At 36.0% G+C, this 24,662-nt stretch overlaps 1 protein-coding gene across 1 annotated transcript in view; it reads right to left on the bottom strand.

The window, feature by feature from the left end:
• Window positions 1-2,476: 2,476 nt before the first annotated feature.
• Window positions 2,477-24,662, bottom strand: part of glcci1a (glucocorticoid induced 1a) — a 30,826-nt gene continuing 8,640 nt past the window's right edge. Inside the window, exons 2-8 of the mRNA XM_039681196.2 lie at window positions 20,913-21,064; window positions 14,480-14,569; window positions 10,505-10,639; window positions 10,263-10,412; window positions 8,506-8,716; window positions 8,238-8,358; window positions 2,477-6,401 (exon numbers count right to left, since the gene is read on the bottom strand). Of these exons, the coding sequence (XP_039537130.2) occupies window positions 6,071-6,401; window positions 8,238-8,358; window positions 8,506-8,716; window positions 10,263-10,412; window positions 10,505-10,639; window positions 14,480-14,569; window positions 20,913-21,064 (1,190 nt within the window). The 3' untranslated portion in view covers window positions 2,477-6,070. The remainder of the gene's footprint in view (window positions 6,402-8,237; window positions 8,359-8,505; window positions 8,717-10,262; window positions 10,413-10,504; window positions 10,640-14,479; window positions 14,570-20,912; window positions 21,065-24,662) is intronic.

Here is a 24,662-nt window from a genome sequence, read left to right as displayed (position 1 = left end):
AATGTCAAACATGGAAAGCAGTGAGAGTAATATTTGAGATATGGCAGTAACTAAACTCACCCTCAGTTGACACGTCCACTCCGTGATCTGATGCTGGACTGTGGTGGACTGAAGCTGGAGGGGTTTGAACCTGCTGATCTACAGGTGAAACGGCTTCAAGACCACTGGAAAGATGTTCCCGAAGACCATCCCCTTCAGCACAGGCACTGTCCTGTAGAGAATTTTGATCTAAAGCAGGGAATATCAAACAAAAGCATGTTTCAAATAAATAACACTGCATAAGTTACCCATTATGGTGATTCTTTTGTTAAAATAAAATTCCCTCCAATGTATATAGTTTTTTGAACAACACTTCTTTAACCCTCCTGCTACCCTCAAATCTGATAACACTTTTTACCCTCTGGGGTCAATTTGACCCCAGTAATTTAAACCTCCACAATATGTGTATTTTTTTTTTTTTTTTACAAAGGTTTGTCTCACTTACTACTTACGTAACGTTTTAAGTTGACATCCACCCACCATTCAAATTATAACATGTTATAATGACCTCAATATAACAACCAAAACAAATGTGTGTGAAATTTTACTATTTCTTCTGTTTTATTATACAACTAAAAGAGCCTGGGGTCAAATTGACCCCAAGGAACACCGATGCTACAAAATTTGTACAGGACTTTGAAAAAATATTAGCAGATTAACAGAGTTGTCCCCATTAAATTAGGAAAAGTCATTCAATTTGAAGTAAAAAAAAAAAAAAAAAAAATTATGTTTTTACAGACGTTAAACATTGAATGGGGTCAAATTGAGCCCAAGGATAATAGGAGGGTTAAATATTTAAGACATGTCTTCGAATTCAGAAATCTGATCATTGGCTCGATCAAACTTAAGAGTAATTTTGATATAGTGCGTGGATGGATTTGTAACGGTCATTTTAATTTAACTTACCCTCAGTACTTCTCTCATTAATCGATGCAGTAACGTTAGTCTGGTCTGAGCTGCCACTCCATTCACGATCATGATGAGATGGTAGCTTCACAAAACTATCCGTCCTCTTCCTCTTTCTCATCGGCATCTCATCTTCTTCCTCAAACGGTTGACGGTTTTCAGCCGCGTCGATGCCGGGTGTGCTCTCATAGTCGTACACCTGAGCGAGGGAACTATGTTTTCTCTTCAGTGCCATGATAACAGTTGTCCACTTGGGTAACTTTATCATATAAACTGCAGAATAAACAATGAGAAGACCGACGGTTTGTGGTTTCACACGGGTGACAGCGTCAAGTTAAAATAACAGAGACAACGGTCAACTTCTCTATGACGTCATAGATCGAATGCTCGAGAGTCGAGACCCAAGCTGAATTCTTGTCCTCGCGTGCCTAAGTGATGACGTAGAACAACTCGGAAGCTAGCAGCGCATGGGTTCCCTCGATCGAAAAGCTATGCATTTTCCCCATAGACTTTTACTAAAGCGCAAAAAATAAGATCTGTGTTTAACAAAGAGTTGTGAACCTTACACGTTTTGTCTATCAAGATAATCTTTACAAGTTAATCCAACATTTATTCATTTTGAAGCCTATATAAAGTTTAAAAAAAAACACAAAAAGACAATAAATTTAAAACAAAACAAAACACACAAGCAGGTTATTACTGTGTGTTCTCATGTCATAGATCAAAACGTGAAAATATTTAGAGGCTTTGTTCACCACAGACCTTATTTCAGACGATTTAGTAAAAACCCATTCAAAAATCCCATAGACTTTAGAGCGAAGGAACCAGGAGGGCTAAAATGCTAATTCACAGAGTAATGTTTCAACATAAAACATCTAACTTTATCCTTTCACTTCATAATAAAAAACAATATTTGTAATATTATTTTATAACAATATTTTATATTTAAGGTCAGAATAATTTAGGGTTTGACAGGAGAACAACCATTCAAAAAATGTGTTAAGATGGCATTTCTGGTCAAGTGGAACATTTATTTAAATCCTAGATTATGCATGTATAGTAAATATAATTATATAGGCCTACTTAAGAGCCTATTTTACTCAAAAAAAATAAATTCTAGGGGCACCAATAATTTTGGCTAGAGGCGTTTTGGAGAAAAACCTTTATTGATGAAATAACAGGTTAGATTAAACCTTAAATTAATTAGATTTAACCTAATTGGAGTGGCAAATGTATTAATAGTTCTCCATAACTCTGATTGGTTTTTCCACAAGGAAATCCGGTATCAAATGATTATTATAAAAAATAAGTTGAAATAATGCAATTTGATGGCTTCTGCAGAAATATACTGTCGAACAGCCTCATATCTTACAACAGCGATTAACTCAGTAGACCTTTTTTGTCTTTTTCCTTCTTGGGTGAAATATACCTTTCAAGCATGTTTTGATATTTCAAAAGGTCAAAAAAATATATATATATATATATTGCTTTATATGATCACTTACTAAGGAAAAGTAGTGAGGAGACTGGGTTTTAATTCTGATTATTTTATTTAATTAAGACACAAGATTCCTATTATTGAAATAAAGAAACAATTAGCCACTTAAGGCTAAAAGTTGTGAAAAGTGTGGTTTTTGATACTGTCGTTTGTATACAGACACAGACAACGGGCATACTGTATAACCTTTATGCAAGCTCAGCAGCCTGTGCCAAGCACTTTGGCAAGACCACAGGAAAACAATCAAAGCTACAAGGCTTTAAAAACCATTTTCTTGACATTAGAATTGGTGATAGGCAAAGAGTAATCGCCATGTGGGTTAAGTGCTTCCAAAACAACTGTCGAACAGTTTTCTTCCTTTGTCCGCAGTCAATATTTTGCCCCTTCAAAACAAATTATGCCCTCAATCCACACTCATATCTGGTTTGAACAGTCACAACAACAAAATGGTTTATTGCCATTGTGTGTAAACAGACAGCAGGTCAGCCTGACATATTGACCTCTCCCAGGCCAGCAATGTGCTCTTAAACTGCCAATGCTGGTTTTAATAGCAGTCGATGGCTTTATCAATAGGCTGTGCTAATTTGGCTTCAGATTTAGGAGCCGTTCACACAGAACGCCTTTTTCCATTCCACTGCTCATTGTTCCACCAATGTAAGCGTGCGCTAGATGGACGTCTTTAATGAATGACACAGCATTTTAAAAACATGACGCTCAAGTTAAATAAGTTCAGTTTAAAAAACAAAACAAAAAAAAAACGTGTCTAGATATTGCGCTGTTTGGTCGGCGTTCTGTGTGAACCGGCCCTTAGTCATGTGTGGAATGGAGATGAAATGATGCACTATTCAAGCATTTAAAAACAAAACGGCATTATTGCAAACCCTTCACTTACCAAAAATGAGTTTAATCATTTTATAAACTACTTGGTCTATTGATATAAGGTGCAGCATAAAAGGTTGCATTGTTACTTTTAGAAAGCCTTTTGTATCGATCATGTAATATTATGTGGGCTGTCAATGGTTGGTCTTATGAGATGGATGAATTAATTTGATTCAATTGATTGCAACCGCACAATACAATATTGTTTGACCTTGGTTCATTTAAAAATTCTGCTTTAAGACAAGACAACCCTTTTCTGACAAACCATGCTTGCCTGTCACTTGTCCCTATACAAAACGGTGAAAATCATAAACACGTAGTTATGTTAGTTTTGTCATGTTAGTGAACAGATACATGCTTTTAGTTTGTTTTTTGTGGACAAAACATTTGGGCATAGACTGATTTAAAATATTTGTATAAAGCCAAGCTTTTAGGTGAATCTCGTGAAATCAGTAAATTTCATATTAGTCCATAAAATCGAAAGAAATAAATTGCTTAAATAAAATGAAGATTGGTTTAAGGTCCATTGTGATATTTCCAGTGTGACATTTTTTGAGAATTTAGCCATATTTATCTTCAAATTTTCACGACCATGATAAGCCATAAAAGTATGAATACATTGTTTAGTTAGTGCATTTGTTGTAATTATTTTAAATTATGCTTATTTTAATGAAAAGGATGAATTTAATAAAATGATGACCATGACATTTTTTATTTTATTTTATCAATTGTCACAAAGCCAAAATAACTTAATGGTCCTAAATAGTAATATGTGCATATTTTAGCCATAATTTTGAGTGTGTGTTGTGAGATTCACCTTTTTAGTTTAGACTAATTATCAGCAGCATGTTAAAATTGTAAAAAATTGAGAAGATTTTGAGAACAAAGTTGTAAAAATTACAAGACTTATGATAAGTGTAATGGTAACACGTGTTAACTAAGAAATTCTTGCTCTTTTGGCGCAATTTATTCTCGTAACTATACAAATTATTCTTGGAACTATTATGATGTCCCCACAATTTTTTTCAAACAAAATCTTTTTTTTTTCAACATGCCACTTATAATAGACAGAAAATATTCTTCTACATCTCAGACCTGTGATCTGGGCAGTAGTTTGTCTTCCTAAATGATAATATATGTCATTTAGTGACTGTGAGGGTGCGAGTCTGATCCATGAGGGTTGTATGGTCTGTCTAATGGTTTTAACACACAGTATGTCTGACCTAGGGCTGTCAAACGATTAATCGCATCCAAAATAAAAGTTTGTGTTTCCATAATATATGTGTATAATTGAAGCCTCTAAATGCCATTTGAAATTTTCTTCTTTAATGATGATTTTTATCAAACTTGTATATTTAAGTTCAGTAATTTCACTTAAATAACAATTCATAGGTAATTATCATTGCCATTTAAGTGAAATTACTGAACTTAAATATACAAGTTTGATAAAAATCATCATTAAAGAAGAAAATTTCAAATGGCATTTAGAGGCTTTTGCATCTGAACTCTTCAATTATTTCATATAAATAAACACACATGCATGTATATTTCAGAAAAAAAAAATTTATATATAAAATATTGATATTTCTATATATAATATAAATTATATATAAATCTATGTACATTAAAATATTTCTTAAATATATACACATATATTATGGAAACACAAACTTTTATTTTGGATGCGATTAATCGTTTGACAGCCCTAGTCTGACCTAAACAAATTCTCTGCCAACCTCCCAACATGGAATGTCATGGAATGCGAAGAACGATGAGACGGATCTGAATGTGAATTTTTACCTGAGTTTAAACAGCAAGTGATGCACCCGAAGCGAGGCCGCAGGCGCACACTGTGCAACAAAGTGTGAAAACAAGAACCTTATTCTGTGTTTTTCTCTTTCTGCAATATCACCAGAAGGTAGGAAACCTGGATAGTCGTCAACCCGTGGAGTACAGCTCATTTCCCATTATGTACAGAACACAGCGATACACGGTTTTAAATTCAAACAAGCTTTTTTTTTTATCTTTATATATATAGATTATCTCATATGTTGATATATTGATAGAGAGAGAGCTTATTCATACTGTGAATGTTGAAAGAGAACACGACACATAATTTAATGTTAAACATACGATCAGTTTCAAATGCATGCCCGACACTATTAAGACCTCGCTGAAAGCTTCAGTCGTCTTTCTCCTCATATTGTAAATCGGCGGCGACACCTCTGATTATGGCGCTCAAACAAAAGCCACTTTGCTTAAATTTTAAGCACACACGGAAGCGAAGCTGCATTTGAAAACAGCTGTGGAGTTGCTCGAGATGAATGCAGAATCAAATCAGATGGACCCGTGAACGCATCCACATCCGTATATATGAAAATAAAATAAAGCGGGAATAACTGGAATGTGATCGAACGGATCATTAAGCAAATTTAATAAATTAAGATTTCCGTATGAGACTCTCACTCATTTATCGAGATAACAGTGAAGCCATTAGAATTTTTTGATTTGCATATTCTAAGGTCCTTTTCCCAAAACGCATCCTTCCGTCCAGCTCTTCATTGCCACGTATGCTCAAACCCTTCGGCTGCATTTACATATGCGATTCTCGTTCGGGCCACAGTTGCTATGCCATGCAGATAGTAAAGATTCAGCACAAAGGTGGGGTCCATCAGAGAGAGAAGAGGAAGTTTGGGGTGGGCGAAACGTGTGCGGCGTGGGCGCGACGGAGACCGGCTCTGCGCGCGTTTAGCTGACTTCAAAGTTCTGAGGCTGCGAGGCCGATTCCGAGGGCGCCTCTTGCTGCTGGGAGGGAGAGATGGCCAGCGCCTCCGGGGGGTCGTCTGTGCTCGTGCTGGTGGAGACCTGAGTGGGCATGTGATGGTGTTGGGCGAGGGGGCATGACCCGCTGGGACCGGCCTGTGTTCCTTCTCTCTCCTCGTCCTCCTGCTGGGAGCTGGAGTGCTGGAGCAGGGATCCCGGGAGCTTGACGGGGCAGAACGCAGAGCCGGTGGGGATGAAGTTGACCTTGTTTTTGTCAGGGCAGGAGAAAAGGGGGGCGGTGGCTGACTGTCTGGACCTGAGGAAACAGATTTAAGAGAATGTTCCAAACGGAATACTAATGTATCGCCAACTAAACACTACACATACTTTTTTTTTTCGTGATTTCTGTCACCTGATAGGAGTTTGGGTTCCTTTGCAACTGTTGCCTTTAGCTTGCTTAGTTCGGGACAGTTAATATTCAGTAATATTATTGTTTTGACTGCAATGACAGTATTGGATGAGAACAAAACTGAATTGATTTGCATGATTTCACAGATATCTGCAGAGCTGATTTATAACCGATTAAACTCTGTTATTGATCTGAATGGAATCAAAAGAACTGACGCAAAGTGAAAAACACTATTGTCTTCTGTGCAGCTGCTTTTAGCTAAATTGGCCATCATTGATCATTATTTGGATGTTTTGTGTTGAAGTCCTCCATTGCCGAGTGCTTTTTTCCTGCATCATGGCTGCTGATTTGTAGGTTGTGTATATATTTAATTATATAATAATTAGGGCTGTCAAACGATCAATCTTGATTAATCACATCCAAAATAAAAGTTTGTGTTTACATAATACATGTGGGTGCACGGTGTATAATTATATATAGACCATTTCACAAGATGTAAACAACACTGGTCCAGAAGCACTTCCTGTTTCAGTTTTTTAACACTACATAAAAGCTGGGATAAAATACAACCAACAGAACATTTAAAACTGAATCAAAAAGTTAAACAAACATCTTTAAGATGTTTTCTTTACATGTGAAATAAAGAAAATGGTTACAAACTGAAACAGGAAGTGCTTCTGGACCAGTGTTGTTTATCTACATCTTGCATCTTGTACATCTTGTGAAATGGTCTACATACATATATATATACACACACACACACTTGTATATACACTGCTCAGAAAAATAAAGGGAACACTAAAATAACACATCATAGATCTGAATGAATGAAATAATCTTATTAAATACTTTTTTTTTGTTTTTAATTTTTAAGTGTTGTTTAAGTGTTCCCTTTATTTTTTTGAGCAGTAAATTGAAGAAATATTTTCATGTATATACTGTATATAGATTTACATATAATTTATATTATATATAAATATAAACTTTTTATGTATAACTAATATTTTTTTCTTACGAATACAAGCACGTGTGTGTATTTATATATATAATAATTATACACAGTGCACCCACATGTATTACGTAAACACAAACTTTTATTTTGGATGTGATTCATTCCCGATAAAGTGAATTCATTTTAAAAAATCAAAACAATTTTCTTTGGTCAAAAGTGACCAAGGATTATCTGAAAGTTAATATGATTTTAACTTAACATGAGCGTTCCATACAGTCAGACAGTGAAATAACGAAATGCAAAACCTAGCCGAATCGCTGTTATTTAGGTTGGCAGGGCATGTCAAGAGCTAAACAATTGGCCTGTGTCAATAAAATAAAATAAAAACATTTTTTGTTGAGCCCTGCATGCTATGTCTTAAACATATGCAACAAAAAACATGCTTCACTGATTGCATGTTTAATAATTTGTTTTGTTTTTTAAATTTAATTACAGAAATAAATTAATTCATGCATTAATGTTTTGCATTGTAAATCCAATTTCCTGAAATTATACATTACAGAAAGAGATGATGTTTGATATTCTGATTTATTCATCACTCTTAAAATGCATTATCAAAACGTATGCATTATATTGCAAGACACTATGTATTATACTCTAGCTGAATATTTGAGCAAATGTTTTATGTCGACAGAGAATTTCATGCATAAGGAACATTTGCATACTGTGTACATTATAGATACTGGTATGCTATTTTAGGCTCCCTAACTACAGAAAAAACCTCTACTCACGTCATTTCCTCAAACACTTTGATCTTTTCACAGCCCTCTGGAGGCTCCCGCTTGAACATGTAGCTGTTGTTGGGTTTTGGAGACGAGGTGAACTTAGGCAGAGGAGAACTGCTGCCGCTGTCTGCAGGAAGAAATTACAAATCTCAAATTACTCTCTGGATTATTATCAGCTCTCATGATATAATACAGCAAACTATCAAATATCAAATGAACTTGATATAGCTCCTTAACCAACTATCTGGCTTGATCACTAATCTGTAGGTTTGACCTTTGTCTCTGTCGTCCAGCATCTCGTCAGTGGAGTATGGGCTGCCGTCATGTGAGCGGGGTGGGCATGCGGGTGAGGGGCAGGGCGACAGGCTAGAGCAGCTACTGGAGCGCCCAGGCACTGATGGGGTCTGAGTGTCTATACCACGACTACTGCTGCTGCGCTGCTGGGGAGGAAACGGAGCCCTCCGTCCATCAGGAACCTCCAGCGCCTGAGTGCCAGGCAAAGAGAAAGACTTTTAACAATTATCGTGCTCTGTGATTAAAATGAAAGAGCAGATTTGTCCCATTTGTTAACATTAGTTAATGCACCATGAATTAACTTTAACTAATGTTAACAGATATAGCATTTGATTTTAATATATTTATCAGTAAAGGTAGAAATTAACATTAACTTAGATTAATAAAGTAGAATAGAACAGAAGAATTATTCTTTGTCATTTCATCTTAACTTATGTAGTCAATTCAAAATAACAAATTCAATCTTACTATAAAGTGTCATTTTTTTCTTCTTTTTTTTAGAAATAAACACTTTTATTCAGCAAGTACACATTGTGACTCAAAATACATTTATAAATGTTTTTTTGTTTTTTTTACTTTCTACTCAAAGAATCATGAAAAAATTATATTTTTAATTAGGGCTGTGCAAAAATTAATTGTGATTAATCGCATCCAAAATAAAAGTCTGTGTTTACATAATATATTTGTGTGTGCTGTAAATAATTATTTTGTATATATAAATACACACACATGCATGTATATATTTAAGAAAATGTGTTATTCATATAAAATATTTATATTTATATAATATAGATTATGTATTTATATATATTTACAGAATCTAAGCGCAAATAATTCTTAAATATGTACATGCATGCATAGGTATTTATATATACAAAATAATTATATACAGCACACACAAATATATTATGTAAACACAGACTTTTATTTTGGATGCGATTAATCGCAATTAATTTTTGCACAGCCCTATTTTTAATATTTCCAAAATTGATAATATGAAATGTTTATTGAGCACCAAATCAGCATTTTAGAATTATTTCTGAAGGATCATGTGACAATGAAGACTTGATGAATCAGCTTTACAATTAGTCTTTTAAACCACACACAATCATTATTTCTGACTTGCAATAAGTGCATCACATGAGTACGGTTATACACACTGTCTATGGTAGTTATTATAAATACACCTTTTGAAAGTAACTGGAAGCTTAAATTACATTGTTACATCAGAAAAACAACAAAATATATACTATCACTGATTCAAAAGATTCATTCAATAATGCTGATTTCATCCAGTAATGAAACAAGTCTTTATGACCGAATAATTAAATCATTAATTCAAAAAGAGGAAAAAAAATCGTTCAAATATTAAATATTTGTAAAAAGACTGCAGCAATTAACACTTTGTCACGACCTCTAATATAAAAAATTAGGCTACATGTTATTGCTTAGTTGTCTAATGAGAATCATGGGAGAGTTGTGAACAATTTATCCAGAATCATGCTGCTCTCAGAGAACAGTCATTTAAAATTGTAATACTATTTTAAAATCTTTTGGATTATGATCGAGATATAATTATAATATAATTAAATACTGTGTTTAGACAAAAATACATTTTACAGGTACTGTATACTGTAAAACAACATATTTGAACACTATTTCTTAGTACTCAATGACAAGCATTTTTATTCACGCTAAACATTTGTACCGAGTACGGCTTCAGGAGCGTGTTTGTACCTTTAGCTCCTCTTTCTCTCCGTTGTCTTTGATGAAGACTTTCTCCAGCTCATGGTTGATGCCTTCCATGCTGCTGGGAACCCTGGAGATGGAGGGCTTTGGCACTGTGATGTTGGACAGTGGCATCTGTGCTGACTTCGACATGGACAACTGTACAGTAAGATGATACAAATGTGCATTTCACAAACTATTCAGAAATCGATAGATGTATTATTACAGTATGTGTGTGAGTGTGTGCGGACCGGAGCTTGGCTGGCTGTGCTGATGGTGGTGGTGCTGGTACAGTATTGGAGGGGGGAAAGACGCTCTTTACTGTCTTTACACTGCCGGCCTCCGCCCTGTTTACTGCGCTGCAGCTGGAGCCTGAGTTTAGCAATCTGAAATTCACAGAAAAATAAATCAATTATAAGGACAGAGACGACGACAAAGTTATTTTATCATCTACAAGGCTGGTAAAAATAATAATAATAATAATAAAAGCTGGGACTCGAACTCTGGTCGTCTGAGGCACAGCTTTGCTAAATGTGAGAGTGCTGCCCATAAGGCTATGACTACAATAAAATACCTTAAATTAAAGCGCTTGCTGTAACTCAGCATGGCCACAAGAGGTCAATACAAAACAGGCAGCAATACATACACACACAAAGGCAAATGTCTTTCCTGTTCTATTAAAGGGATATATCATTTTACAACCGCCCATTGACATTATCAAATCCATTCAGCCGATTTTCTGATATTAAGAAGAATATCAGTAACCAGATAGTTTCTAGTATTCTTCTAAATATCAGAAAATCGGCTGAATGCACTTGAAAACGGTAAAACTCAACTGTTTAACACTGGGGGAGTTGTAAAATGAGCCAATTCCCCAAAAAAAGTGGAGTATCCCTTTAAGAATTGCTACCCGTACTAAGAACAACAACAACAAATGAATGGAATTGTAGACAATATTCAAGATACAACTGAAAACCCATCTATTTTGTGAAACCTTAAAGAGTAACTAAACCCCAAACAAACTTTTTTTAGTTAATGATCTGTAAGAATGGATCTTTATTAATGCCAGTCATTGATTCGAGTAACTTTTTTGACATTTGTGTATAAAGTGTTTTATTACTACAACATATGGTGTAAAAACGTCTTAATGCTGCCCTCTTCAGGTTGAACGGTGGCTACTGCGGTTGAATTTTTCTATTGGATGTTGGCACGCTCTTGGTACGAGCTATGCCCTTGGCAGTATAAAAACCAGCTTGGTTCGTCAAAACCACTGTAGCGAGTCAGAAGTTGGAATTGCGAGGATTGAAAACGATCAGGATAGAGTGTTTTAGCATCTATTTCATTCCCTCTATTAGAGCAATGCCGATATTATCGGCCGATATTAGGCATTTTACAAACTATTGGTATCGGCAGTTATAATGGCCGATAAATGAATATTTCCAAAATAAAATAAAAATGGATGAAACACGCTTCAACCATGTCATGAGTGTTGGAGTTGTATAAGTTTGTCCACCAGAGGGTGTGCACTCTACACCGTCCCTGGCCTGTTGGCAACACGCGTTTATAACGCGCAACACATTCTAGCTAACCACAAAGCTAGCTAATGCCACTATCATCAGTGGAATTTAATGAGCTTTGTTAATTAAATAATGAGCTTTGGTTCCTCAAATTAAAATGCATGATCATATTATTTTAATTAAAACTCATACGTAATAACTACAAATAACTAATGTTAGGGAAATCTGTTAATGTTTTGTTGTGCGTTCCTGAAAAAATAAAATAAAAAATATCGGCCGATATATCGGATTTTAAAACCAACAAATATTTGTATCGGTATCGGCCTTCAGAAACCTTTAATCGGTCGGGCTCTACCCTCTATCTCCGCTGGGGTCTGCGCTGGAAAATTGATATTTAACCCTCATGACCCAGGTCTCAATGTGATCCGCTCTGCCTTCTCAAACTGGCGTGATCACTCATAGCTTACTTTTGAGATTTATCTGCAGTAAATTACAGCTTTTATTGTCTATATATCCTGAGACAACAGAACAAGTCAAGGCTTGTGCGTTCCTCCTGAAAATACAATTGGCTTTCTGTACATGGATGTTTGTCTTGATAATGTTAGTTACAGAATATTAAAGTCACCATGAAATCAAAATTGACAATTCTATTTATGAAATACATATTAATAATTATTTATCAGTGAATTTATTTGTATTATTCATGTGCTCTTGTCCTCTTTAAATCAAATTAACTTCCCCTCCCTCTTGCAACAACATTCTCTTCTCTGATGAAGTGTTTACCGGCTTGAGGGCGGGGCGACCTGTCAATCACATCAGATCACAGCCACAGCAAACCACAACGATTTCAACAATTCCCAATGGACACAAGTCCCGCCCAACATTTTTTTCTTGTTCAAGAAGCCATTTAACGAGGACATATGTCACCGAAAAAGCTATCGTAGCTTCCATTTTGTGCTGACTTTAAACCACAGTCGATACAAAACCTCAACAAGAGGCAGCATTTCCATTCACCGTCTTTGTTCTACGTTAGAAATGTCAATCTAAAAAAAAAAGAACATTTATTGCAAATGACATGTACTTTATTTAAACCTCAAAAAGGCAGCAAAAATGCTGTTTGAAAATTACAGTGAAAATGTTTTCTAAATGTTTTAATTATTATCATGAATGCTGTTGGTTGCCACTGTTACCAATACTATCACTACTATTCTTATCTATGTTATAGTTATTATTATTGATATGAATACTGCCTCTACTTCTACTACAATTCTATCACAACTACCATGAATATCTCAATATCTAAATCTCTAAAATATCCCATTGCTTAAAACATACCAATGTACTTGCATACATGTTTTTGTCTTTGTTTCTATTGCTTATTTTTGTTCTGCCTACCTTGTACGTCTTTCTCTCTTTTGTATGTATACATAATTCACTGATCTCTTATTTTTGTATAAATTATAATGTTTTGTTAACTTGCAAAAAAAAAAAAGTTTTCTAGAGGTGCTGGGCATTGCATCACCTGAAATTACACAGTTTGTGTTCAGTTGTAACAAGGGCAAATCCTGAATGTGCTCTCGTCAAGCCTCTGCTAAGTATGTCAATATACACAACCTAAATCCACTTAAGAGGTGTAAGGGGTTATAAGCCACTAAGTGAAAGCACTTGACATGAACCTGGATAAAAATGTGGATAATGAGGACATGAACTTTCCATATGCAGGGAAGGAAAGAAGGCCTGAACAGCCTTTTCTTGGAAAATCTCCCAAATGGGAAACAGTGAGATTATTCAGGCCTTGCAGAATGAGTGAGCTCACTGTGATGAACTCCTAAGCAGCCTCTATTACTTGTGTGTTCATGAATATGAATATGGACACGATCCTGTGGCTGGAAATACAGTGTGCAAGCAGCCAAAACAACAGATTCACATAAGAATTTAGAAAAGAAAGAAAGTCCAGGCTGAAAATACCACAAAATGGTTACTTTGATATCTCAAAAATCTCATGCTTTTTTTGTTGTTGTGATACCTATTAAAGGGATAGTTCACTTTGAAATGAATTTTTGATGTTTTAGCTTACCCCAAGGGCATCCAAGATGTAGGTGTCTTTGTTTCCACAGTATTTTCAATTTTGAAATTTTTCGTGACTTAGCACATATTACTTGCTCTAAAACCCACATGCGCGTATTCCACAAGCTTGGAGGTGATGGGAAAGCCATAAATTGGCAGGAGGGGGATAATGGTTGCTGCAGAGAGGGGAAGTTGATTGTTAAAGAGGGAGATAGTCTTATCTCACTGTTTCCCTGAATCGTCAGGGAGGGGCTGAGCGCCCGTGATAAGGCTGACTTCGCTGCGGCTAGCACTAGCAATAACACGACGCGCAGTCCCGGAAGTCTGAAGCCACACAGGAAATTATATATAGCAGCGGGTGCAGGAGACGACGGATGGGTCGTCGTGACTTGCAGTCCTGCACAGAGCTGGGCTAGCCACACAGGATGAGATCATCGCAAATGCAGAAGTGCAGTGCTCATCAGTTTCAGGACAGTGAGAGCTCTGTTAATAGCTGTTAGTGTGATTGCACTTTCTTGTTCTTCAAACCCAAGGGGAAAAACTACACAGCTGTGTGTGCAAGACACGCATAGTATTTCACTGTTAAAAGGGAGGGTGTTTTACGCTACTGGTGCAAGTATGTGTGTGTGTGTGTGTGTGTACCTCTTTAAGATGGTCAGAGCTGCCCCAGGATGCTGAGCGCTGGTGTGTGCTCTTTTTCTCTTCGGTCTCGTCACTCCAACATCCAGGAGTCTGAAACACAAAATGCACTTTTGTATTTTAACTTCATATTTTGCTGTCAAATGATAAAAAATAGGGCTGTCAAATGATTAATCGCGGATTCGCATTAATCGCATCCCAAAAAAGTCTGTGTTTACATAATATATGTGGGTGAACTGTGTATAATTATTTTGTGTGTGTGTGTGTGTATATATATATCTATATATATATACATACACACACACACACACACACACACACACACATGTATGTATATTTAAGAAAAAAAATATTATTTATTATATATAATAATACAAAATTATATATAAATCTATATACAGTTTACACATGAAAATATTTCTTAAATATATATATATATATATATATATATATATACACAAGCATGTGTGTGTATTTAAATATATAAAATAATTACACACAGTGCGCCCACATATATATTATGTAAACACAAACTTTTATTTTGGATGCGATTAATCACGTTTAATCGTTTGACAGCCCTAATTAAAATATTTTAATCGCGATTAATCGCATTAATGTCATAGATAACTAATCTATTCTAAATGTCTCTTGATTTATTTTTGTCCCATTATTTTTCTCATTTTAATGCCCTTATCAACGTGGAAAAGTGGATCGGCTTGCTTTGTGCAAATGTTTTTTTAATTGAAAACCACATTAGCATATACAGTGTTCAATTTCACACTAAAACATTCTCACATGGAGCAAATAATCTCTCAATGTAACACCGTCCATCAATAAAAGCCAAAGGGTGAAAGAAATACTGACAAGGTCCTGATATTGATGAGGGGGCGGAGAATTCGCATTAGCTGTGTGTGTGTGTGTGTGTGTGTGTGCTTGGCCATCAGAGTGGTTTTTTCAGATGATAGCTCAGTTCACAACGACAAAACACACAGATCACTTGGTCTTGTCAATTGAACCATTTGGCAAATTTTTAAAAGTAAACTTTCCATTCAGAATCTTATTGGCGTCCATTTCGGCGTCTCGCGCTCGTCATCCACTTAAAATGTAACATTAACCAACTTTTTGGCCATTGTGGTGAAGAGATGAGTCCCACTGAAGAGATAGTCATTCAAAAGTTGGTTTTTGTTTTTTTGAAAGTCTCTTATGCTCCCCAAGGCTGCATTAAAAAATATATTCAAATTAAATGACCCATCATACCATTGATCAGCTCTACCAAACTTGATTGTCTTTATTTTCATGAATAAACAAACACTGTTATGTTGTCTTGATTGATACTGTGAAGCAGCTTTGATACAATCTGTATTGTGAAAGGCGCTATATAAATATATTTGACTTGACTTGACTAAAAAAAAAACAATTATTACACCATTTCTCCGGTCTCCAGTCATGATTCTTCAAAATTCATTCTAATATGCTGCTTTGGTTTCTCAAGAAACAATTATCAATGTTGACAAAAAGGTTTGACAGAAAGTTTAAAAGAACAGCATTTATTTGAAAATCATTTGTAAATGATTTATCCCTTTTGATCAAAATGCTGATTTTGTTTCTTTAAAAACATAAATAAAATCCTTGACTTTTGAGCGACAGTGTACACTTAACTTACTTTCTTTATAAATAATTTCCACCAAAATTGTAGCCAAGAAACACACTTCCACACCGATAGATCACATTTCCATGCTTCATCCTTCACTATTTCACACAAAAATCACAAAGCCAGCATTGTTCCTGCAAACGGTTCCTCAATATACGGTCACCTACATTCCTTTCAGAAACAACATTCTCTGTTACTATAGGGAAGTCTGCAGGCACACGTGGATATGATGTGTGCACTCAGGTATGTTATTTGTTTAGTCAGCCCACCATGCAGCACACACACACACACTGTAAAATGTGAAGAGCACATAAATGAGGCCCTGAAGTGTCAATCCAGTGCGTTTAGCAGCATATTATGAAAAAGTCTATCGAGAGCTGATGCCCACTGATTTCTTCCTCTTTTTACCTCAAATGTTGACTGTACAATTGAACTTTTGCGTCGGTCGTTGCGGTCAAAGGGGTTTTGCTTTTCTTTGCGTGTGCCTTTATGTTAATATTTCAAATTGTGGCATAAATGTTTGCAGAAGTAATATCGGGACTGTGATCGAGGAGTTTTAGGAAGGTGTGGAGCAATGATGTCAGAATAAATCCCTTTTGAGGGAGACTATGAGTTTTGTAACTTTGAGTTTTGAGTTGTCCAATTTGATGTATAATCCAACTTGCACAAACAGATATTTAATTGTATGGAAAGAACAGTGTAAATATGCAACAAACGTCTCCTTGTTTCATGATAGAAAGTAAGTCATAAGGGTTTGGAGTAACATTATGGTGGTGTAAATAATGATAGAGGTTTTTTGGGGGGTGAACTATGCCTTTAAGAAAAGGGATGCAGGCTTGGTTATTCCGAGAGTGGAACATCCCAAAGTCACCGCTGTTCACCTGATCTGACTGTGTTACTGCAAGAGGAAATCTATAAAGCTTTTGTCATTGCATCAAACTTTAAAGACAAGCTAACATGAGAGTTGTCTGTAGTTCTTTGACACCAGTGAGCAATAAAGGGTGAGACTTGAGATGGCCCGTCTTGGCAAGTGAACATAATAATTGCACGTTTTTAAACCGACTGGTTATACAAAAAATATTTAAAGAACTTCTTGCATGAAATTTCACACCAAGGAAATACAGTAAGCACAAAAATAATTCAGTATCTCGATGTCAGTAAGCAGAGAGTGTGTGGCCTCCGTTGCCATGCAGCAGTGAAAACAGGATGTGGGGGGTCATGTGACGCACTGCAACTCCTCCGCTGCGCTCACACGTCCAAATGGACCACAACACCTGATCTCTGACTCTTTATTCACTCACTGCATGTGTAAAAGGGGCCATATTTGGTTCTTTTGTAGCAATATACTCTTATAATGTTACTCAAGGCTTGCACAAGAAACAGTCGTAATAGTTTACATAATCATTTTCCACCCTTTGTTACTTTTTCAGAGTCATGAGGCCGAAGTTTTTGCTTCTGTATCTTTTAAGCTCCTATTTGTAAATGACCTCTGTTGTGATTGGCTAACCTCTGTGAAATGAATATCAGCACTGTCACTCATGTTGCATTCAAAATTGCCAATTCTCATTAAAAATGAATGCATTCTGGTCAATTTGTTGAGGTAAATTGTTATCAACATGAATGTCCTTTAAAGTTACATCACTGCTGTGTTATTTTAGGATTGCTTACGTTACTATACTATAGCTTTAATAACTAATTAGCTTTTATCTGTATGTTTTCAGCTTTTATTTTAATTTTAGTAATTTTAGTACGTGCTTTTTGTCATTTCTATTTGTTTTTTTTAAACATTTTTAAAATTTTTAGTCATTTATCTAACAAAAACCTATCATATGACTTCAAAATATTGTGTATGAGACTCTTGCTGAACACTATGACGTACAAGAGAACATTCACCCAAAAATGAAATTTACTCAAAGCCCAAATAAAGTTCCAACAGAATTAAAGGCTAGCGTGTTTTTGCGTTAAAAAACGCAAGACGTGGTTAGTGGAATGGATAAAAACTGCATAGTCTCTAGACAAGTTTTTTTAAAAGTCAAACTTTCTTTTAACTTGAGCGCCACGTTTTTAGAAATCTGTGTCAAGCGCGACATGACCGCAACAGTTAAGGATGTCCATCGATCACGTGTTTACATTAAAAATCAGTTGAAAAGTAGCGCAGTAGAATGAAAAAAAAAAAGCGTTCTTTGTGAACTAAGAACATAGTCTGAACAGATGCACAATGTTTTTTTTTTTTCTTCAAAAACTAGGGGTGAACTGTGGAGACCTTTAACACGGGAAACTGCATTCTTGTGGCATCTCGTCTTTCTGAACGGTTATATGACACTCTTTTCATGCTGAAGCACACAATAAGAGGCACGGCAGAGTCATTACCTTTAGACACACTGCACTCTCGGAGGTGCCAAATCTCACCTTCAGTGTAGCAGCAGATGGTGGGTGGAACTGTGGGATTGTGGTGATTGTGTTCCGCCTGATACACCTGCTGACATTTGAGGATAAATCAGCACCTGACCATAGGACAGGTGTGCGTGAGGGACGTCGTGTTCTCTCTAAGGACATGCCATAGTAATCGACTAGTCACAGATGCGATTTGCTCTGTAACTAACACCTCAAATTGACCGATTAAGCTTGACCTACAACTAACCTCAACCCCGTATGCACACAGGGCTTGTCTATATGGACTGTCTGATGACAGTGTGAAAGACACTTGATGAAATGGTTGATCAGTCAACGCCGAAATTTTATCATTTGCACGTTTTTAGGTCTAGTCCATTTAAAATTTCGAGTGATTTTAAACCATTAAAGTTCAAGAGGTTACAAGTCACAGAATTCAGTTCAGTTTTCTTTTAGCGCAAAAACACTGAATTGTTGAAAATTATGAAAGTTATGTCTAAATGATAAAGAAAATGTATGTGTCAGTATATTGGATCAGCCTAATATCCCTGCTGCTGTTTGTGTCCTTAATGTTAATCAAAGAACAAAAGAACGAGAGAAAAATCACTTATTGCTATTGGCCGAATAACTTACTTTAATAAAGGATTAATCAATATTTAATTTATACACAATGATGCAGTGCTTTCTTGCATTTGGTTATTCAATTTCTGTACCTGAATACTACTGATAAACCTACCTGAAAAACTTAATGCACGGTTTATTTCATTTGGATCACTGTTCTATTGTATTTATTTGTGCTATTGCTTGTAATGTGTTTATTTGTTCTTGTTCTGACTGTTTGCTTGTCTTTATTAAACTTTATTAGTTAGGCTAGTAGATTTGGTTGTTGAATCGAGAATTTCAAAATATTTGTCATCATAACCTTATTTATTAGAATGCAAGGTTGCATAGGTAAAAAAAAAAACCATGAAAACAATAACTGCTTTATTTTACGGCCTAGTAAGTGAACTACTCAGATGTGAAAGCTGATTCTCCTTTGAATGTCTCCTTGCATGCAATCCCAGAATGCATAGTAATGAGCTGGGTGAAAAAACCCAGTATAACCAAAAAAAAAAAAACTACTTCAATTTATTAAAAAATAAAAAGTTTATTAGATTATCATGTTGTTAGCTTGGCAACAGGGTTGCGCCAATCACAAGTTTCCTGTGAAATTGGGCTGATTTTAAACTGTGCCACTGTTCAATTTTATTTTATTTTTTCCAGCAGGTTTTGACATTGCACTGACAAAATGTGTGTATATCGAATTATTTCACTCTACCTAATTAATCTTCTAATAATGACAGAACTGTGCTAGATAATGAGAGAGAGTTAGGAGATTTTTGGGGGCGAGGGCTATTTTCACTTCCAAGGTAACAGATTGGTATATACGTTCCTATTCTTATGCACATGATACATCAAGACCTGTCAATATGAGCGATCAATCCAATCCAAGCTTGCTCCAGCTGTACAACAGTGTCCGATTGGTCTCTACACATCGTAAACCAACCCATCACGCCAAAGATCCAGTTTCAATTGATTGAACTTTCAAATCATGATCGCATTCATCGCAATACGATCGGATTCCTAAAGTCTTACAGCTTTAGCAAAGCAGCATGTCATGTCACTGTGATCTATGTATTGACTAAAGTTGTGTTTGAGGCTACCTGCTCTAAAAATATGTGATCAAGTACGGTTTACTTATGTATTGCGAAGTTACAAACAACATCACGCCGCAAAAAGCATCATGAATTTACACGGCAGCAGCGCTTTTTCATATACTTGTCATACATACTTTTGATTGTTAATTCAAACAATGATCGATTATAGGAATTTATGTAATATAATTTACATCCCCAGTAGGTAGTAGATGGCAAGGCAGCCCATGTTCATTAATACTCAAACTTCACTACAATCACAACTGGTGACCATTACAGCCTCTGATAAAGTATTACGGTCTCTGAGTGATTTCAGTTGTAGGTCAAACACCAGGCCCAATGTGTAAGCTGCGAAAGTCTTGGTTCCCAGTCTGTGGTTAATGGTTTATTTAATGCCAATAACAGTTTCATGCCAAATGCTAAAGGTAACTACAGTTTACAACCATGTAGTTCTTTTAAAGTTCCCACGCATTTTGACTGATGAAGGATTTAAAAATAATTGATATACACTTATAGACTTATTGAGAATCATCAGTTGGTTTCAGCTCACAGAAATCCCAGAAAACAATCAAAAGTAACACAGGAAACATGCAGAAACCCAAAAGAGCGAAGCAGTCAAGCTAACGTTTGCAAACACACCTGAACACACAGGCTTTGAAGCCAGAGTTAGATTTGGAGCATAGTGGGTGAAAGTGCCTACCTGTGTGTACTTGTCTTTCATGCAAGAGGGGTTGTGCAGGTGGGATTCACGTGGCCACTGCCCTATCAGGTAGGGCCCGGTGATAGCACCCAAAGAGGAAGTCCGTCTGATCGAACCTGTGCTCCACACCTGTTGCGACTTTGACCTCTCAACTGCCATGAGGAACAAACAGAAAGAGAAACAGATGGGTGATGAGCAGACGGACTGGGGTTACAGCAGCCCTAAAGTTATTTCCCTGTTCACTAGGGCTCCAACTAATGATTATTTTGATAATCAATTAATCTGATTGAGAGGGGATCAATAAATCTAATCCATTATTTTAAACAATATTATTTCACATCCTACCCAATGTGGTCTTCAAATTGATGTGTAATATTAAGCCTATGAAAACAAATTTAGTGAATGTATTAGTGTAGGCTATGCTGTACACAAGCAAAAAAGGGTTAATATACAACTTAAACCTACAAACAACTGATTGCTTAATATTTTAAAGCAGAAATTAAAAACAACTAAATTAAAAATGATAATAAACAAAACAAAATGGTAACATACGAGGCATGAAAAACACATTCATGAATCACTCGTATGAATGGACATCCATTTCAGTAAAACCATCTCTTCACTATTTTGGTGAACTATCTCTTTACAAAAGCTGCATAATTATACTACCTAGAGTTTGGGAAAATATTTTATCAGTCCATTCTGCTCATATCCCATCTACCGTAGATGTAGACTGGGGCTACGGAAGCAGGTTAATTTGCACTTTGCATTTAAGGAGAATATCAATCCTAATGCATTTGATAAAAAAAATACCTCATACACATTCCTCATGCCATAAAGATGGAGGGGAACTGGGTCAAGGGCACATAAACTTTACTAGTCAGAGCGTGACATCTTCCTACAGCAGATATAACAATATTTACTTCTCTTTGTGGCACTATAAACACATCATCAGATCCATGGCTCACCTTTATGGCTTTCAGAAGACTAACTGTGCACGCAAGGCAGCTGTATACAAACTGATCTTGTGTATTTATGAAAAGCTGAGCCATGGGAAGTAAATACAATGCCCTGGTGTTGAGTTCAAGTCAAGATTATAAACATTCATCAATAAACTCAATAGTTGACTTCCCTAAAAGTGCACTAGTTGACCATCGAGACCAATATCTTGCAACCAGAATTGATTGTCAACAGCATGGATATGCTGGTCCACCAGCTAGACTTACACTAACCAGCATAATCCCACCTGGATAAGCATGAATCTAAACCAACTGGTAAACTGTTGGTCAGCAACTTCTAGTCTGGTGAATAATAATAATAATATTAAAAAAATAAAAAAAGCAATTTTGCATTTTATCCGAACGGCAATACTCTAATCTGAAAAATGAAGCCTAAACTGCAATACATCGAAAATCCACAAGAGGCCGGTCCCAAATATCCATAGACCTCATGTTATAATGTCCGTTTTCACAGCATAAATTCATATATTTACAGTTTGGTCCCATTGGACTTTTATTGTAATCTTCAATATGTTCCACGTGCTTGACAACTGTGAGGGGCATGAATTTTTTTCTAACTCGTTAGTTTAGATGAGATCATATTTAGATATCAAGATTTATGACAAATAAGGGCATTTAACTTTGATTGACAGCTGATAAAGGGCTGCGCCGAGTGGAATTTGACGTGTTTGCCGAGACAACACATCATACCTCCTCTGTATCTTTTCTGAACATTTGTATTTCCCAAGATTTTCCAGTATGGCGCAGCCCATACCCCCCATAAACAGCCTCAAAACTGTTCTTCAGAAAGTCTATGGGTGACGTCACAGACGCTTTGTCCATATTTTTTACAGTCTATGATTTTATCACAACTAAACTAATAAACAAGTCATGTTGTTGGAGGAATGGTTGGCCAGTCTGTCTCAGTCTCAGTTTCCCCTATTAAATCCAGTTACGCAGCAGATCTTTTGCCACTTTTGCCATCTTTTGGTCGTTCCAGCGGGAAGTGACGTCAATGCATTCCCTCTATTCGGGCAGACACCATCTACATTTGTGACCTGTTGACTAGCAACTTCCAGGCTAGTCCTCAATTTTGCAATTTAAGAATTTTGAATTTTATCATGTTTATGTGCAACTGTGAAGTGTGTACACCCCACACATCAAAAGTGACTTTTGACTCAACACATCAAATGTGTTATTACACTGTGATCAAGCCGACTGCTTGTTTTACAGCTACAGCATCGGTTGCAGGTGGTTGCCAAAAAGCTGTTCACACCTCCCTTAATTATATTATCATCATCCATGTGTTTGCATGGTGTGAAGCCCACATCAGACAAGCAAAGCGAGCATCAAGTGAAACCAACAGAGAGAGTAACTAGCGATAAATACTCAGAGGAGATGAGAGATTCATTGTTAGTTAGTTGATGAGCAAATGCCAGAGCAAGTGTGCAAAATGTAAACCACGTGTTTTCAGATATGCGGTGTAAAAATAATTAGATCTCTAAGGTACTAAGTAGGATCCAGAGAATGGGATTAGGTCTAAAAGCAAACGTGTGTACGAGAGACGCAGTGGACACGGAGAGTGTACTGTTGCTATGGTGATGAACAGAGTCATTCAAAGAAAAGCTTATGGATTATACAGTCAGTCCATTCTAGAAGACCATATTTAGACTTGGCCCTTATCTCGCTGTGTGCTAGGAAGTGCCTTACTAGAGACAGAGTCACTGTAAAATGTGGGTTAAATCATCTCAAACTACAATATAAATGGTTGTAACTGTACAGGATTTTGTTTTAGTATCTTGTAATTTTTGCAAATATGATTGTTGAGAAAAATCATATGGGTTACACATTTTAACTTCTTTCATTAGTAATACGAACTCATAAATATCATAATTTTAGACCAGCAATTCATTTGCATATTATATTGGATTTTCATGACATGCATTTGAATGCACATTAAAGGGAACCAGGTTACCTTACTATGAAGAAATATTAACCTGAATAAACAGGAGTGCACTGACAATTATTATGCATTTACAGGAGGACAAATGTTGATTTAAAATGCACATTTTGTTTGCTTTTTTAAGCTGGCAATTGACGGCTTAATTTGCATTTAACTAATGTCATGTAATAATGTTTGTTCTTCATTTAAGGTATTAGAAAGTTTTATCAATCATTTTAGTATTGAATACATATGATGGTATGAAAGCTCTCTCTATTCAGATAGATGAGAAAAGCTAAAGAGAGAGAGAGTGAATGACAAATATCAGGTTAAGTACGATGTTGTAAAACAAGCTTATGCTGAGTTCCAATATCAAAGTTTGGCATCTGGACTGATATATACCAGTGCAGTGCATTCACAAGTTCTTTTATAGATATATAAAAACAACCTCACTGAGAACTGTGCCAACAAAGGAACAGACCTGTCACCAGCCCTAAACACTTGATCCATTAAGTTGAAATGACAAAATACTATGATGTTCAAAACATCTACAGACTGACATTAATGAGCACTGAAGACTGAAAGATTCAAAACTACTACAATGGTTAATGGTTCTACAACAAACACAACTTTTATTGAAAAAGTAAGTTGGGGTGAGACATATGAAGAGGTTTGTTTTTTTGTAGCCATTTTAGTTTGTCATAGCCTGGCAAAACCTTGACTTGCTATTTGCTAAGGCTATAAGAGACTGATTGTTATACAAAAAAAATATTTTTTTATGAACTGCATTTAATTGTGTGCATCTGCTCA

This window comes from Pimephales promelas, chromosome 18, assembly GCF_988280905.1.
Source record: "Pimephales promelas chromosome 18, fPimPro1.hap1.1, whole genome shotgun sequence".
NCBI lineage: Eukaryota > Metazoa > Chordata > Actinopteri > Cypriniformes > Leuciscidae > Pimephales > Pimephales promelas.
This window is presented reverse-complemented; position numbering and strand designations above follow the sequence as displayed.